At 39.6% G+C, this 17,836-nt stretch overlaps 1 protein-coding gene across 20 annotated transcripts in view; it reads left to right on the forward strand.

The window, feature by feature from the left end:
- Positions 1-17,836, forward strand: part of mtmr3 (myotubularin related protein 3) — a 37,524-nt gene that overhangs the window by 13,247 nt on the left and 6,441 nt on the right. For all 20 annotated transcript variants that reach the window (XR_014625425.1, XR_014625426.1, XR_014625427.1 and 17 more), the window contains exons 5-17: positions 486-602; positions 3,711-3,793; positions 5,390-5,556; positions 5,756-5,852; positions 6,053-6,166; positions 6,518-6,720; positions 7,012-7,143; positions 7,229-7,340; positions 9,472-9,667; positions 11,875-12,060; positions 12,160-12,330; positions 15,670-15,815; positions 16,400-17,771. Coding sequence is in view for 13 of the 20 variants with exons in the window: in XM_084389238.1 (XP_084245364.1) it covers positions 486-602; positions 3,711-3,793; positions 5,390-5,556; positions 5,756-5,852; positions 6,053-6,166; positions 6,518-6,720; positions 7,012-7,143; positions 7,229-7,340; positions 9,472-9,667; positions 11,875-12,060; positions 12,160-12,330; positions 15,670-15,815; positions 16,400-17,771 (3,096 nt within the window). In the remaining 7 variants the exon portion in view is untranslated. The remainder of the gene's footprint in view (positions 1-485; positions 603-3,710; positions 3,794-5,389; positions 5,557-5,755; positions 5,853-6,052; positions 6,167-6,517; positions 6,721-7,011; positions 7,144-7,228; positions 7,341-9,471; positions 9,668-11,874; positions 12,061-12,159; positions 12,331-15,669; positions 15,816-16,399; positions 17,772-17,836) is intronic.

Here is a 17,836-nt window from a genome sequence, read left to right on the forward strand (position 1 = left end):
CTTCACAAGTACCCGTAAGAGCTGTGATTGAGTTTGGGGAGGCGCAACGTATCGCAGAAACTACTGCACGTTCTTCACCTTTAAGCCCGGTTTAAAGGTGGCCTGGTTTTAATCACAAATGTGCTCGCAATCTGTAGCCTGTCCCAAATAGAAGGCAGTTGCTATGTTCAAAACCGAAGACTGCATTACTTGCATCTCTTAGAAAGCACTGTGAATATTTTTATTCAAGATAATGTACGTGTCACACATGACTGACTATTAACAGCATTTCAGATCATTTAATTATGAGGTACAATTTCTGTTTTGATGATATGTAGACAGTAGAAAAGCGAGAGAGCTCGCTAGGTTTCACAACAGCCTTTGTTATCAGCACCCCTGACAGGAAGACTCATGAATGGTATTTTTCTGCTGATAAGTGTTTATTTTGTAAATGCCTAAATAATTGCACTGGTCTTATACGTTTCTGATATTGTCATCTGTTGCAGGTGCCCTTCCCAGAGCTGCATGGAGAGTTTACGGAGTACGTGGGCAGGGCGGAAGATGCCGTCATCGCCATGTCCAGCTACCGCCTGCACATCAAGTTTAAAGAGTCGGTTGTTAATGTGAGTGTGTGATTTTTTTCAACACTTTACAAATGTGCTTTATATTACCAGATCTCCTTGAACTGCAAATAGAGGTTTTAATAGTGAGGATATGAGTCTGGGAAGTATTATTTTTTTTATAAAAAAAAAACTTTTACTGAGCTGTTGTTGCCAGAGTTTGCCAAACACTAATGTATGAGCTCTTTGTTCTTCACAGAATATACTAAAACCTACTTGGCAGAGATAATGAAACAAGGAACAGTTTACATCTCTAAGCAGTTGAAGTGGAAGAAACAGATATTCTGCATCTAAACCAAATCAAACTAAACGGAGCAATGTTTGCGTTTCAGGCATTTTCTCATTTGTTCCTCTTTTAATTCAGCTGGTTTTCAAAAGTACATCTGACTTCAGAACTTGAATGTGGCCCAAATATTCATGCAACACAGCAATGCTTTGTGCATATTTGACAGTGTGAACGGGGAAAATCACACCAAATCTGCTCAATTCAATCTGGGCCACATTAATGTGCGGAAATATATTGGGTGCCTTTTTTTGTTTTTTTTGCAGTGTGACTTTTTTTTGTTTCTTGAGTGAAACTCTATCGTGGTCTGTTGTGCTGTAGTGGATGTGGCGTATAATCTAGCCAGCCCAGTGGTCACTGAAAGATACTTTTATGTGGTGCATGGCATACTGCTATATTTAGAGCCTACAGATGTTGTGAAGGGTATTTAGGGACAGAGAGCCACAGTTACATCAGGCACTCTTAACACTGGCTAGTGGCCATCAACCCTGCATGTGTATTGAACAGGTCTGTCTTTATTAGCTGTTCTCTTTCACAGTTTCTTCCTGGGTCTGTTGCCATGGTTGCGGTGGCTTTTTGATTGGGATTGTCCACCCCCATGCTTTCAACGTGGCACTATATTAAGGTTTTGGTTATATACTAATAATCTGCTCTGCTGTACCCCTCATAGACCAGCAGTCATGATTCAGTGTAGCACACAGAGCTGCCTGTTCCTGAACGACTGCTGGAATGGTCCACAAGATGAGAGAAGGAATATTCTGGGTTAAATGCAGAATATTATCTGGCATTCTGTCAGAAGATTGTAAAAATGCATGTAAATTACATTTACAGTAATGCACAGCCACTTTTTTTTTTTTTTTTTTGTGCTAATATTGAAGATTAAGTGTGTAATTTATGTGCCACTAATATAATTTCAACTTTTTTTTTGCATACACTCCACTACGAACTGTTTTGCATTAGGTTCCTGATTTCTGTTGGGGTTAATTTTGCAATAATGACGGTCTGGCTGCACATTATCTCTTAAATGTTTTCTGTTCTGTACTATTTCCTGCTGAGCTTTCATTGTAAGTGCACTACAAACTGAGAGACAAAATAATTATTGCCCGTGATAATTAACAGTGGACCACAGATACTGTTAAGTTTGAATTGTTTATACCGAAATATTCCTTCAACGTGTTGTGCTCTCTTCTGTTCGTTTAAATGCGATCAGGCTCCTGGGTTTGTTTGTGGCTCGTGGGTGATCAGCTCAGTGCTGATTCATCAGTCACTTATTCACCAGAGTAAATGAGTGTGACGCGCTCTGTGTGCCTGTGAAAGAGGGAGTGTGTAGTGTGTGAGAAGAAGAGAAGAGTGATGTGTGGCAAGTGAGGCAACTAAGCTGTTGTACAGTGTTGGGACTTGAAAGAGGAAGGATATTGAGATAATGTGATTACTGTTGTTTCTGTTAAAGTGGGGTTTTGTTTTCTTTTCTTTTTGTTTTTCTCAGAGTGCAGGAGTCTTGAGATGTGTTTTTTAAAGTTGAACTTGGCATGCCTTATGGATTGTGTGTAATAACTGTACAAAGATTTTCTGTACTATGTATGCATATTTCCATATTTTCCAAGCTAGGTATGACGACCAACATGAATTGCGTTAATCTGAGGGGGGAAAAACTGTTTTATGTGACTGTTTAACGAGAAAAATTATCTACAACAAAATAGAGCGAGCTTTGGTGATAACCAAGCAAATATTTAATTAGTATGCAGTAATTTATCACTTGAAAATGACATCAAAAGTGGAAAAAGTTGGTCAAAAACGTACATTTGCGCACAAACCGACCACCAACCGCAACTTTAATACGATATATAGTAGGCCTTTTCTGTCTCGAATCACGATCACTGGATTCGGATGTGCATTGTTGCCTTCATACCTTCGTTACATGTCCTGTCTTCAGCTTTCGGACGCAGCCAATATATCATGAATCCGTTTTTTTGGCCATAGCTGATCACATGCATGACTTTGTTACCAATACCAACACACTTTTTAATGGCTGTAGTGCTGGTGCTTTAAAGGGGTTCAATTTAGAGAGACCTTTTTGGAGAAAAAAATACTGATCTTAGTAGTTAACTTCCTAAATTACTAGTTTGCCATCCATAATATGGATCAGTTCATATCTCACAAATGTGTTTTTAGTGTTCTCTAACCCTTTAACAAGCGCCCTAGGAATGTTTGAGTGTGGCCAGATTAGTACAGTGGAATTTAACCGCAGCCCAGGAATGTGTGTATCACAGATGAGCCAAAACTCGCAGTGTACACGTCCACCTCGTGACTCTGTCTTCCCTCTCTTTTTCTCTCTCTGTGAACAGAATTGTTCGTGTGAGGTGTCAGTAAGTAATCACAGAACGGTCTGTTTGTGTGCATGAAGTTGTGAGCTGCAGTTTTGAGAGCCGTGGTCAGATGTGTCTTGCATGCGGTCAACGCGTGATCACGCGCAAGTTCCAGAGCTTAAAGGGGAACTGCGTTTTCAAACGCACAGTTGCAATGCTGTCCACACATACTTGATTGAAGCTGATTGGCATGCAAGGCCGTTCAACACTTGAGCTGCAGAACAAAGAATGAGATTGTCTGAGATAAGCTGCAGACGCTAATCACTAACCGTGTTTGTAAACTCTAAGCCCGTCTAAACTTTCAGTGTGATTGATTCAGCTGGTTGATTTTAATCATTAGCATTTGGTGGGTTAATGGTGACTTCCGGTTTAGTCGCTCCGTGTGGTGTGCGGAGACTCACAGTGCCAGTAATGGAAAAATAATGTCTGAATTCTGTCTCTCTCTCTCTCTCTCTCTTTCAGGTTCCCCTGCAGCTGATAGAAAGTGTAGAATGTCGGGAAATGTTTCAACTGCACATTACCTGCAAAGACTGCAAGGTCGTCAGGTGAGTCTGTCTATTAGAGCTGCACAAATCATCATTAAATGGGTCATGACATGAGCAATCAAATTTGCCTTGATCCTTTAACATAGAAGAGATCTTTGTACAATTAAAACATTCTGCAAGTTTTATAAGTTAAAACATCTTCCTCATTATAAACAAATTTAATCGACCTTGAAAAACAGCTTGTTTTGATATTGGGTGACCTGTGATGTCACACTGGCAAATGCATTTGCATAAACCTGCCTCCAGAGCAAGACATCGACGAATAGTTATACATCATCACACCACAGGCCCCGCCCACTGGCGTTCTGTTACTATATAGAACCCATTATAATCACTGATGTCGTCTACACTGGATACAGTATTCAGGTATGCGTTCAGTTTCTGACATCCTTCACACGAGTCTGTCAACAACAGGACAAATGAAATAGTGAAAGAACGTTCAATTTGACACGTACAGTTTAAACGGCTTGTTTGCGTCTCTGTACGGACTTTAAAAGGATCCCAGCATCGGAAACAAGTGGACGGTGTATATTAAAGCCGGCCCCGGATCGCGTTGAAGGATTATATGTTTGTTCGGAGCATTTTATTTTGTCAGTGAGACACTTTTGTTGAAAGATGAAGCAGCCATCATCTGTGTTGAATCTGATAGCAGCTGCATCACAAACCAAAAGTAAATGATTTCATAATGCTTTATATGTAAATTACGTTTTTTATATGGATAATGTTTTCAAAACACTTACTCTCATGCAATTGCGAGTGGGCGTTGATCCTATCCAATGACATTAGCCAATCATAACAGTGACCGTTTACTGACAAGCCTTAAAGGAGCCGCCCCTAAAAATGGGTAAAAGGTTGAAAGTAATTGTTTTTTCACATACATATTTGTTTGTTTTTTTTGTCCAAAACTTTTATTAACATTATACATGTGAACCTCAAGGAACGTATTAGAATAATCAGCAGTCCATGTCATGACCCAATCTTGATTCAAACACCCACACGATCCTTTTATTCCTAAATGACAATGATTTAAGTCTATTAAATCTTTGATAAGTACGATCACAGCAAACATTCAGATCTGCGTTGGCGCTGCCTCTTACCCAGAGAGAGCAGTTGTCATGTGTAGGTATTAAACAGCTTTACAAACATAACAATAATTCATATGATCACAGAAATACCGGGATAAAGTTTAATATTTCAGATATAAAACTGATGTCTGTGGTAGCGATCAAAATAATCTAATCACATTTTGGAAGTAATTTAAAAGTAAAAAGTAGGTGACGACAAGTGGCTGTTAAAAACTAAATGTCATTGAATCATTCATTCAAGAGATGTGTTCAAAAATGCTGAGAACCTCTAGTAAATGACATGTTATTTTGTTTAGATCATGGGAGAATCATGATCTATTTAATCTCCTTTTCTATGAATACGTATCATTGTTAGTGTTATTTTTAAGCAGAATGTCTTTGACTATTATTGTGACTATTGAAAATGCAATAACCAGTGTGTGCAGTAATCCAGGTCAGCCCAGTCTGTCTCTCTTTGATTTCGTTTCCCTGTGTCCCTCTGATGCAGTAGATCTAATGTGTGTTTTGACAGGTGTCAGTTTTCAACATTTGAGCAGTGTCAGGAGTGGCTGAAAAGGCTGAACGCGGTGGTCCGTCCACCCTCCCGGATAGAGGAGCTGTTTTCTTTCGCCTTCCACGCGTGGTGCGTGGATCTGTACACAGGAGAGAAGGAGCAGCATGGAGATCTGTGTAGGCCAGGTACCATTTAACCTGTGTGCTTAGATGTCTCACAAATAGTTGTATCACCTAGTGAGCCCACAGACATAAAAAAAATCAAAGATATAAAAAAAGAACCTCACTAAATTTGTTCAGTCCTACAACTAGTCCATCTTTCGAAATCCTCTTCCTCCTTACCTTCAGAATTCATCTTAACCTCTAACTTGCCTCTGTCTTTCAGGTGATCATGTGACGTCACGCTTCCATAACGAGGTGGAGCGGATGGGCTTCGACACTCAGAACGCCTGGAGAGTATCTGAGATCAATAACAAGTACAAGTGAGTGTTTCTCTCTCAAACTCATAACACTCTGAGTTTAAGAGCATCTAAGCAGTCCTGGACACTCAACCCCGTCCTGCTGCGCTCAGTGGGTCTGTTCAGGGGCCGCGCACAAGATTAGATGACCTTAGACAGGCATCAGTCAGTCTGATGCCCTGATCTGATCACAGTGCCCTCTACTTGCCCCCTGGCACTACCAGGTTGTGTTCCAGCTACCCTCAAATGCTGCTGGTGCCAGCCTGGATTACTGATAAGGAGCTGGAGAATGTGGCGGCCTTCCGCTCCTGGAAGAGGTTTCCGGCCGTGGTTTATAGGTCAGTCAGCCACATCTGCTCATAAGCATGGAGAATGAAAACTGCTCCAAAACTTAGTGACAATTTTGGTAACGCTTTATTTTACAGTGTCCTTGTTACACGTTACATGTAGTTAATATAGTAATAACTATACATTATGCATGATTACATGCAACTAACCCTAACCCTATAGTAAGAACATGTAGTTAATTAATATTACTCAGTACTTTAATGCATAATTACACTGTAACAATGACACCTTAAAATAAAGTGTAACCACAATTTTGTTATATTTTTAGTTTTGGTTAACAATGACAGCACTGCCTAGAACCTTCAGGTTAATAGTCCAGGTCTTTCACCTCTCGTTCCCAGGCACCAGAGCACAGGGGCAGTGATCGCTCGCTGTGGTCAGCCTGAGGTCAGCTGGTGGGGCTGGAGGAATGCAGATGATGAGCACCTGGTGCAGTCCATCGCCAGAGCCTGTGCCGTGGACAGCAGCACCTGTAAAGGCGTCTCCAATGGCTCCTTCTCCCGCGAGTACACTAACGGAGCTGACCTCTCAGATGTGGACTTCGGTCAGAACTGAACACTGTTCTTATTTAAGCCATAGACACTTAGAAAGGAACATGGCCTAATTCAAATTATAAAGCAGATGGCTTTGGCTGTCAAATCTGATAAAGGGTGATCATGGCAACTTAAAATATGCTGCTGCTCACCAATTGGAATTAAGTATTCCAGAGGAATATGAACTAACATCTTAAATTTCCTTTTCCGTACATTGATTATTGTGTGACTTATGCCTGTATAATGTCTATGCATACATGTTTATCTTACATCAAAACTCCTCTGCTTGTCTCTCTCTATAGACTCGTCCATGACTAACAGCTCAGAGGTGGAGACACTGGCCATCCAACCTCGAAAGCTTCTGATCCTGGACGCCAGGTCATACGCTGCTGCCGTAGCCAACAGAGCCAAAGGTGGAGGGTGTGAATGCCCAGGTACTGTCTCATAGATGCTCTTTTAACAATCACAATAAAACGAGACACCCCCCTCATTAATGGCGTGTTGCTCTCTCCCCTGTAGAGTACTACCCTAACTGTGAGGTGGTGTTCATGGGTATGGCCAACATCCATTCCATCCGCAAGAGTTTCCAGTCTCTGCGCTTCCTCTGCACCCAAATGCCCGATCCAGCCAAGTAAGTCTTCCAGGGAACATCTGCTGCGGTTGCAGTGTGTCCCTTTGTTTATTTATGTATTTCGACCTTTTAGGGATATGACATGTTTTTTTCTTTAATGCTTCAGTACTGTCAACCTGTTCAAATAAATTAAAATCTAAAGCCTACTAAAAATGATCTATTGAATAATGATATTCAAAAATAGTGATATTGATTTTTGTTAGCATATAAACTTAGACAGACCTACTATGAGTGCGAGGTTTTATGATATAAGTTTATCATTATTTGTGTCCATTGTGACCTCATAAACCTATAACTCCTGCCAGTTATCTACCTAGAATTATCTAAAATAGGACTAACTAATAATGTATTCAACATCAGTGTTGTTATTGTAAACAAAAAAAACGAAACTAATGAAATACTGAAATAGAGCAGAAAAAGATGATGAACGTACACATTACACCTAAAATGAAAATTAGAAATGTTGCCTTGACAACTAACTGAAATAAGTTGAAGTACTAAAATAACTAAAGTTGAAATATTTATTTGAAAAAACTAATGAAAACAATAACATGACAAAATCGCTAAAACTTAGACTAAATTTGAAACTGAAAATATACAATTAAAAGCTCATTCAAAATATTAATAAATACTATAGTAGTGTATAACTAAAAATAAAATAACACTGGTCAACAAAATGCTTCTTTGCTTTGAATCAAATGTTCTGTTTAAGCTAATTGGTTAGGTACAAATGCAGAAGTGCTTTAGTTTCTTCATGAGCTCCTCTCTTCCCGTCTATTGTTATTTCCCTGGCATCATTTCTGCCTGTGATTTCCAGCGCTGGCTCGTGTTTGCTTCCTTTCCATCCGCGCCTTTTCCACGTATCCATTTGTTGTAAAGTCAACAGTCTTCCAAGTGACTCTTTTTCTGTTTCTGTCATTCTCTCTCTTTCTCTTTTATAGTCAGTATGGTAAACTCTGACCAAGAGCTGTGTTTCTAGGCAACAGACATGAATTGTTGAGAGGGGAAAAAAATCCAATTCCCTGCTCTGATTATTCTGATTGTAAATGTCTCTGCATGAGGTAGTAATGTTCATACAAAGGTGATTTCCTTTTAAACGTGATTAATGTTCCTTGTGGGAACGATTATTTCGAATATCCCCGAGTCCTCCGGTTACCTGCACTCTGTGTTTCCTTGACTAATGTCAGTTTGCTTTGGCTGCGTTTGAGCATGTTGAAAAACTTTTATAATGATTATTGACCGTTTCCCACACTTTGTCAAACCACTTTTTTTTTTAGTCATTCTCAGTTTTCCATTAAGATTTAAACTGTTTATACTACTTTGATGAATAGAAATAGAACAGCATTTATTTGAAATATAAATATTTTGTAACATTATAAATGTCTTTACTCTTTTGTTCAATTAAATGCATCCTTGATAAATAAAATGATGTCAAAATGCCCATCTTTGAGAGTATTTTAAATTTGATTACTTTATTCAATTTATGTACCTGAAGACTACAGTTAGACCTCCCTGGAAAGCACTGTTTATTTGTGCTATTGCTCATAATTTGATTATTTGTCCTAATTCTATTACTGACTGTTTACTTGTTTTTAATAATACTGGAAATTTATATAGTTATTAGGCTAGTAGGTTTAGCTGCGGTATCAATATTGAAATCAAGAATCTGAAAATTGGTTGTCATAACCCTATTTATTAAGGTTGCATTGTTCAAACTTCAAACACAATGAAAACAATAACTATTTTATTTATTTCCTTTTTTGTGGCGGGGCCAGTGAAAATTTTGGCAGGAAAGTAAAAATCTGAACTGAATTCCTTAACGTTGAGACCTGTAGTGTATATGTCATCACTTATCAAGTATTCAGCAACTTAATATATGAAAATATGCCACCTATGTTATACACAGATGTTTGTCAGCCATATTGCATTGCATGTTGTGTCAAATTACAAGTCTTAAAGTTAAAGATACTTAAATTCTAAATATTATTAAGCTTTTTTGTGCAAGAAACCTTGTAAACTATAACCTTATATAGGTAAACGGTCCTGATCTTTCTTTTTTTTCCAGCTTTTTCAGCACCCTAATCATTAGATGTGTAGAAGTGTGTAATGGTGAGTTTTGTTGTGTTTTTAGCTGGCTGTCTGCTCTGGAGAGCACAAAGTGGCTGCAGCATCTGTCCCTCCTGCTCAAGGCGTCTCTGCTCGTAGTGAACGCCGTGGACCGCGACCACAGGCCCGTAATGGTGCACTGCTCAGACGGCTGGGATCGCACCCCTCAGATAGCGGCGCTGGCCAAACTCCTGCTGGACCCGTACTACCGCACCATTGAGGTGAGCTCTGCTGTAATGAACTAGCCTGGATGCCAGCCGAACTTAGCCCCGCCCACAACATTTGAGGTCGGGAAGTTCGGTCTGGACTAGATCCGTTGTGGAGCAACTATGCTCGAACCAGAGCTGTTTGGACCAATCAAATTGTCAGGGAGGGCTTTATACGATGATGGACAGATGATCAACAGTAACGTAATCATCCACGTCACCAAAGAGCGCTTGGGTTGCGATAAGATTTGTTTGCTGTATTGTCGAGTTCTAATCCTAAACGGAGAACTTGTTCGTATATGCATTCACCTTTACTATTTCTCTCAAAAATTATGATCGTGTTGGTAAGTACTCCGTGTATCCTTAAATTCTTTTTACAACACCGGCAAGCAAAGATCGTTTGCACTCATCTTCTTCTACTTCTTCCAGCGTGCATGCAGTTCAACATACGTCACTCACTCCTTTGCTCTGATTGGTTGTAGGTCTATCCAGTTGAGTGCAGAGGCATTTTCTTTCCCGGTTTGGCTGAAACACGAGTATGACGATATGTCAGGCTAGTAATGAACAAAAACCGAGAAGAACATTAAAACTCTCTGAATTATTACAAAGGGAATTTGTAAGCTATATCACATGCTGGAAAAATCCACAAAGGCTTATTTTAAATCCTGTGGTTTGAAATGCTCACAAGGACATGTTTACATTGACAATGGCTTAGAGGAAATGTAAAAATATTTGTAATGTTTCCTGAGCTTGAAGCCTGTGATTAACATAGTCACGGATGAAACAATGGAGAGTCGTTCTTCTGCTGTAGTAAATCCCTGGGTTTTTGTGATTTCAGGTCATCAGGACTCTTTGAGGGTCAGAGTGGTGCTGCTGCACTTTATCAAGCCACATTTGATTTTTTTTTTCCCAAATAATTGAGAATAGCAAGCTGTTTATATGGCAAGAGTAAATGGAAAACTTGATAGAAACCTGAAGTCCATGGATCTAGTTGTGGATCTGGATCTCGGGAGTCATCTTAAGCACTGGAGGAGGCACAACTGTATTTTAAACAGTCATATCTAATTTTCTGATGTTGAATACATGTTGTGCTTTGAAGGTGTTTAAAAAAAAAAAAAAAAACGACCAGGGGATGGATTCACGAGAACCTTCTTAAGGAAGAACTAAAGAAAAATCTTAATTTAATGTAAATTCTAAGTTTGTAAGAATGTTGGAATTGGGCAATTCCACGCAAAACTGTCACATCCATAATGCCAACACAATGCCATGGTATTTAGTTGGCGTTATGGATGTGACAGTTTTGCGCGGAATTGCCCAATTCTTGAAATTGCAACATTTCCCATGAACTCATGAAATTCTCAAGAAGTTCCCTTCTCAGATATTTTCTTAAGAAGAAAATGACGGGCTTTGGTGCTATTTGATTGAAAGGTGGGTATTGCTTAAGGCTCGTTTAATAAAAAACTCCTCAAAGCCTGTATTTTCGTTGCGACTGGCTTGATGGGAGTATCACTCAGTGTGGTGTGTTTAATACGCCATGTCAAGTTAAAATAGTTATTTTAAAATAGCCTGTCTCAAGGTGTAGTGGTCTTTCCCATTCATCTGCACACACGTCTTTCTCGCAATTTATCTAGAGTAAATGCGTCATGCGTGTGCTGCATCGCTAGTTCTAGCTTGAGTGAACACATCATGTATATCACTCTAGTGATCACTCTTTTCATGATTGACCGTGTCACTTCCCGAGTACTCGTCCACATTCATGCTACTAGTGATATGTATTATATGTAGCTAGTTATTTTGTAATTTGATTGCTTTTATTGATCTCCTCGTTTGTAAGTCACTTTGGGTAAAAGCATCTGCTAAATGATTAATTGTAAATGTAATGCTTATTATTTGAAACAACCCAATAAATTCATTAAACATCTTACCCTTTGGGTATTAAAGACAGGTTGGGGGTCATCCTAACTTTAAGAAGTTATTTCCAAAGACTTTTAAGAACAATCTTTTCAGGAATATGAAGACTTCTTTAGAAACGTTTTTGGGAATACAAAATATTCTTATCTTTTAAAAACCTTAAGTTAGAAAATAAGAAGAAAATAGCAGTTAAGAAGAATTTTTTTCTTAAGACTGTTTTGTGAATCCGGTCCCAGAATGCTCATATTTGGACTCTTCATTGTGAAAACTGTTGATATCATATAATCAGAAACTCTCCTGTCCACTTTCAGGGTTTTCAGGTGCTGGTTGAGACCGAGTGGTTGGACTTCGGTCACAAGTTCGCAGACCGCTGTGGTCACGGAGAGAACGCGGAAGACTTAAACGAGAGATGTCCTGTCTTCCTGCAGTGGCTAGACTGTGTGCACCAGCTCCAAAGACAATTCCCATGTTCCTTTGAGTTCAACGAAGCCTTTCTGGTGGGTCAAAGTTGCTGCAAACCTCTATGTTTTTTGTTGTACTTCGATTTAACTGTTTGTTGAACTAGCTCTTGAATTCTTTCGGCTTTGTGTGTTCAGGTGAAGCTTGTGCAGCACACGTACTCGTGTCTGTTCGGGACGTTCCTGTGTAACAGCGGGAAGGAGAGGGAAGACAGACACATCCAGGAAAGAACCTGCTCAGTGTGGTCTCTCCTCAGGGCTGCCAACCGCTCCTTCGGAAACATGCTGTACTCCTCTCATTCAGAAACCGTACGTCACCTCTTCTTCTCTCTTTTACTCATCACTCTTTAATGAACATTTGCTCATCTCTTGTGTAGTGGTCGACTGATACGAGGGTTTCAATAGCTGATGCCAACATCTAAAGAGCAGATATAATAGATTTTGATTACTTTACTATAAGTTTTACTTCCTAAAAAGTACATTTTTAAAGTGCGAATTGAGCAATGTAGTTGCTCAAATCTTGCATTGAGTTATAAAATAATTTGTTTAATTTAAATTTGTTTCATATGGAGTATAGCATGTCACATCACTGGACATGTCAGCTTCCCACATACACTAACTTTCAGAAGTTTGGTGTCACTAAGATTTCTTTTAATGTTTTTTGAAAGAAGTCTCTTCTGCTCACCAAGGCTGCATTTATTTATTACAGTAAAAACAGTAATATTGTGAAAATGTTATTACAGTATAAAGTAACTGTTTTCTATTTGAATATATTTTAAAATTGAATTTATTTCTGTGATGCAAAGCTAAATTTCTCTTCAGTCACATGACACTATATGCAGCTGCTCAAAATTGATTTACCGTTTAGGCGTTTACAATGTTGAAAACAGTTATACATTTGGTTTTTCTATTTTAATATGTAATATTTTTATGTAAACAAAATAGAAAACTTTTGTGACATTTTAAACAGGGTTCCCACGGGTCCTTGAAATCCTTGAAAGTTTGTGAATCTGAAAAAATGTTTTTTATTTTTGAAAATAAACATACATAGAGACAGGTCCTTGAAAGTGCTTGAATTTATTTTGTGCAATAAGTTTTCTGGAAAAAATTCCATATTCCCTCCGGTCTCCTAATGTGTTATTTCGCCAACACTTCATGGCCTATACTAGCTTGCTTGATTTACACTAGTTAAGCGCATTTACGCGTTACGTTCAGGGTTTTTCCTGCTTAGAGAATTACGAGGCGGCCGCCTCCGTCAAATTCCGTGCTGCCTCCGGCTCGATAGTGCTGCGGGGCGGGCGGGCCAAGTAATACAAACATTCCATTCCAATTAATCGAGGGTGGATGACAAATAAATCATTATAATGTGTTGAGTTTAATAAAGACATGGAACTCTCATCACGGTAAAACACAATGAACGTGCGTGACTCTTTTACTTTCGTTTTCAACAACGTTATTCTCTTCAGGGAAAACCCATCAAGGAAAACATATCAGGGCTCGAGTAGCTTGTCAGGGACCATACACTGTCCTGGACACGTGTGTTTTGTTTTTTGTTTTTTTTGAAGGGAAAAGTGAGAGAGAATTGTAGGCCTACTACTTGCCCAACCGGACAAATGCCCTGATTAAAAAAATTTTTTATATAAAAATAAAAAATAACCAGGGAATCACCGAAATAATCTCATTTAATACAATTATAATTTTTCAATGTAAATTATTTAATTTGATTGGTAACAGCCTAGTGTCTTATTTTTTTAATTGAATATATTGATCAAATTTAAGAATTTGAAATGAAACATGGAGCATACATTTAATAAAATTAAGGGAAAAATGCTCTTTATAAAAGGTACAAAAAATTTGAATGAATTTATCTTTAAAATGTACAAATTTTCTTCCGGGGGGGCAAGCCCCCGGACCCCCCTTAGAGGAACCAAAGCTCCACCCACAAAAATAATGTGTGAAACACATTAGGCTATATGATGATGATCTACAAAAAAGACTAATTTCCCGCATAAGGTACTGTGTTGCACGTTGCCATGACGTTCACGCGCGCATGAAACTATGATGGTACCTCAACGTCCACATTAAGTCCTTGAATTTGAGGGTATTAGACCTGGAAAGTCCTTGAAAGGTCCTTGAATTTGAAGTTAACCAAGGTGTGGGAACCCTGTATAAATGTCTGTAAATCTTTTGAACAGTAGTGTATAATATAATTAGGAAAGTTGAAAAAAATGCTGAAATGTTTTTATACAAGTTTTATTTAATAAAGGAAATGTTTGCTCTGAAATTCAGACTTCTGTTAAGCAAAGTGGGTACAAATATAATCAATAATATGAAAGCAAAAATCTGCCCATTATTTGGCATCGCCCATATTTCAGCCCATTGCTAGTCATGTCTGTACTCCACTGATTCTATTCATAGCGAGGTTTTCTTTTCTTTTTTCTTTTTCTTCCTAAAACCTCTACCTAATAATTCATACCCCTGTTTTGTAATAGTTTATTTTGACCTTTGTGTAGTGAGTACACATGAAGGGAGGCGTTCACTGGCTTCCGAACGAATGCTTGCATTCCTCTCCGGTACTCAAGAGACCCGGCGCTGCCGTTTCCTTTCATTTCCTGTTTCTTAGGAATAGTTCACACTGCCCCAACAAAAACAGTGTCCTGACTTTTTAGTAGATAAAAAAAAAAAGATCTCCATTTACTTTTTATTAATTGGTATTTCACTTTTATTTAATTAATAATTAGAAGTAATTTTTTTTTTTTTCAGTCACTGATTATTTTATTTCAGTTAATGTATTTTAATTTTTTTAGTTTTGTTTTAGTTAACAGCAACAACAACACTGTTCGTGGGTCAATGTGATGATGACAACCAATTTTTATTTAAATAGCCTTTAACAACAATTTTTGTTTTTGTACCTCAAACTTTTAGTTTCAGTGGTATATTGATTAACACTTGATAAATGCTGTCTTGGGTGCCTTTTCTCTTTTATTTCTGCTTGGATTGGATCAATTGAACTAAAAACATCAGGTGAATTTCACTTGGGTCATAGTACGTAACGAAATTCAAATAAAGAAAATTATTTTAGCAAAATATGTTTAATTTTCTTTCGAATTTTTTTTTTTTTTTTTTTTTTTTTTGTGTGAAAGATGACCTGGATATTTCTATGTGAGATTCACCCATTTTAAAATTCTGTCAGGACCACTATGGTCAAAGATGATTAACCGTTAGCATACAGCTTGGATTGGCGGTGTGGTTCCGTTCTGGGCAAGATTTCCCTGCCCATCCATGTAGCCTAGCATGTACCAATAAAAATGTATTTAAGAACATTAATGATGTCTGCATGACAATAAATTAATGTGACGACATAAAGCAAGATAAATGACAGTCTGATTTGAAGAGGAATATCACAATTCCTGACTGTGGACAAAAGGATTAGCTTAATAGGTAATTAGCTTCTGAGCAACACGATAAAGCTGCTGATAATACTGAATGGACCTTATATATAGGGACGCTGTGATAGGCGTCGTATTCCTATAGGTAGACGTGGATCAGCTGATGCGAGCATGACTGACAAGACCTGCCAGAACTAATGCTGAGCTTGATCATAACATCAAGCATACATTTTTATGATATCTCTTCTGTTTCTTTTAGGTGCTTCATCCTGTGTGTCACGTACGCAATCTCTTGTTATGGACAGCAGTTTACCTACCCAGCTCTTCACCCACAACCCCTTCAGATGACTCCTGTGCCCCATACCTCGCACCTGGTGCCAACCCTGAGGACCAGCCCCTGGGCAGGTAATTGGTTAATGTTAACTAATAGCAAAATGCAACACTCTGAAATACTTCGCATTACAGAAATAAAATGGGATGTAAATCACATCGTTAAATTTATTTATACAGCTAATCATGATGTTAATGTTTATAATATCTTTAAGCCTTATAGTTGTGTTCAGCAGATTAGAGCTGGGTGATTAATATAAATATACATTTTGCAATGATACAAGCAATCAAGCAGTTGAGATTTGCTATATAGTATATATCACCGTGAGTGTACGGTACTATGCAGATAAAGTCGGATATAATATATATATCCAAACTTAATATATAGAGAGCCGTGCGCTAATACAGTTTACATTTTTGCAACGATATAAACAATCATGCAGCCGAGATTTGCTATATAGTACATATTACTTTACATGAATATACTGTATGTACGCAGGTAAAGTATGATGTACTACATATACAACTTTGAATATATTGCTGGGTTTTAATAGTTTACATTTTTCAGCGATATAACAATCAAGCAGTTTTCTGCTAGTACATGTAAATGGTGTTTCATGTTGACTTGAGCTTGTTTTCGTTTTGTATTGTGCCCACAGGCGTCCTAAAACCCGGTCGTTTGAAAACTTGCCTAGCGCTTGTGAAGTTGGAAACCCTCTGACCTCCAATCGACGTTCCAGCGACCCCAGTCTGAATGAGAAATGGCAGGACCATCGCAGATCTCTGGAGCTCAACATTGGGACAGGGACTGAAGGTGCTGCATCTCCAGATCCAGACGAGAGGGTCAACGGACAGACCGTGGTGGGGATTATGGGAACATTGCCCAGTGGGGGAACAGAGAATGGGGAGGGGCCTGAGGATGTCAGATTGCCAATGATGGAGGGGGTTGATGAGGCAGAGCTGACAGTGGGTGTGGCTATGGGCCAAATGGAGAACATTCTCCAGGAAGCTACAAAAGACGAGTCCGCATCAGATAGCCGCAGAGACGCAAAGACAGACCACGCTAAGAGTGATGATATCATCAAGAGTGATGATATTGCACATTCAGAAGAAAGTAACAGTGGTATTGATGATGCTCAGGAGAGCAAAGCTAAAAGCCTTGGAAATGGAAATGTCAATGTCAATGGCCATTGTTCAGAAGATGGTAGTTCTGAAGCGTCTTCTGCTCTCAGCCAGGATACCTCGGGAAGCCAAGACTCGGAGGAAATAACCCTCGAGAAATGCATGATACAAGAACACAACCCTTCTTGTAGCACGGCTAATTTCCCTCCCAATGGCCTCAGGACTCTGAGTAACGGCCATGGAGTCGAGAAACCACCAGGACGAGAAGTCATTGAGCAACGTCTTTCTCTTTTGGAGAGCTCCACAGAAACGCTCACGGAGGACTTGGGCGTTTTGCAGGAGAGTCTGGCACCCTTAATTATTCCGCCTCCTCTCAAAGCCCTCGCTGAATCGTCGTGCCTCAAACAGGGTCTCCGCACAGCAGCCAACCCGCAAGGCGCTCCCAGGACTTTAAACAACACCCCTAAACGGCCGTCTCTCAGTGCCTTTCCGCCCTCCACTGACCTCCTCCACTCTGTGTGTAACGGAGACTCCCCCGACCCTGAGCCCTCCACGCCACGCACAAACGGGGAACGGGCCACGCTTAGCCGACAGGTGTCACTCGCTAGCTGTGGCTCGCTGACCCTCCACGCACGGGGCGCCTGCTCCCACCATCGCTGCCTGCACTTAGGGTTTCTGGGCCGGCCGAGCTTCAGCCCTCCAGAGCCCCCTTCAGCCCGAAACCATCTCGACGATGACGGGTTGACCCTGCACACGGACGCCGTGCAGCAAAGGCTGCGGCAGATCGAAGCGGGTCACCAGCTGGAGGTGGACGCTCTGAAGAGGCAGGTACAGGAGCTCTGGAGCCGTCTGGAGAGCCATCAGGCTGCTGGGATGCTGCGACTCAACGGAGACATAGGAGATGAAGTGGTGAGCCGTGCGCAAAGTTAATTCCCCTCACATGGTTTGGGTTTGTGTTTTTCAGCTAGGTTTAT

This window comes from Rutilus rutilus (genome assembly GCF_951802725.1).
Source record: "Rutilus rutilus genome assembly, chromosome: 19".
Lineage (NCBI taxonomy): Eukaryota > Metazoa > Chordata > Actinopteri > Cypriniformes > Leuciscidae > Rutilus > Rutilus rutilus.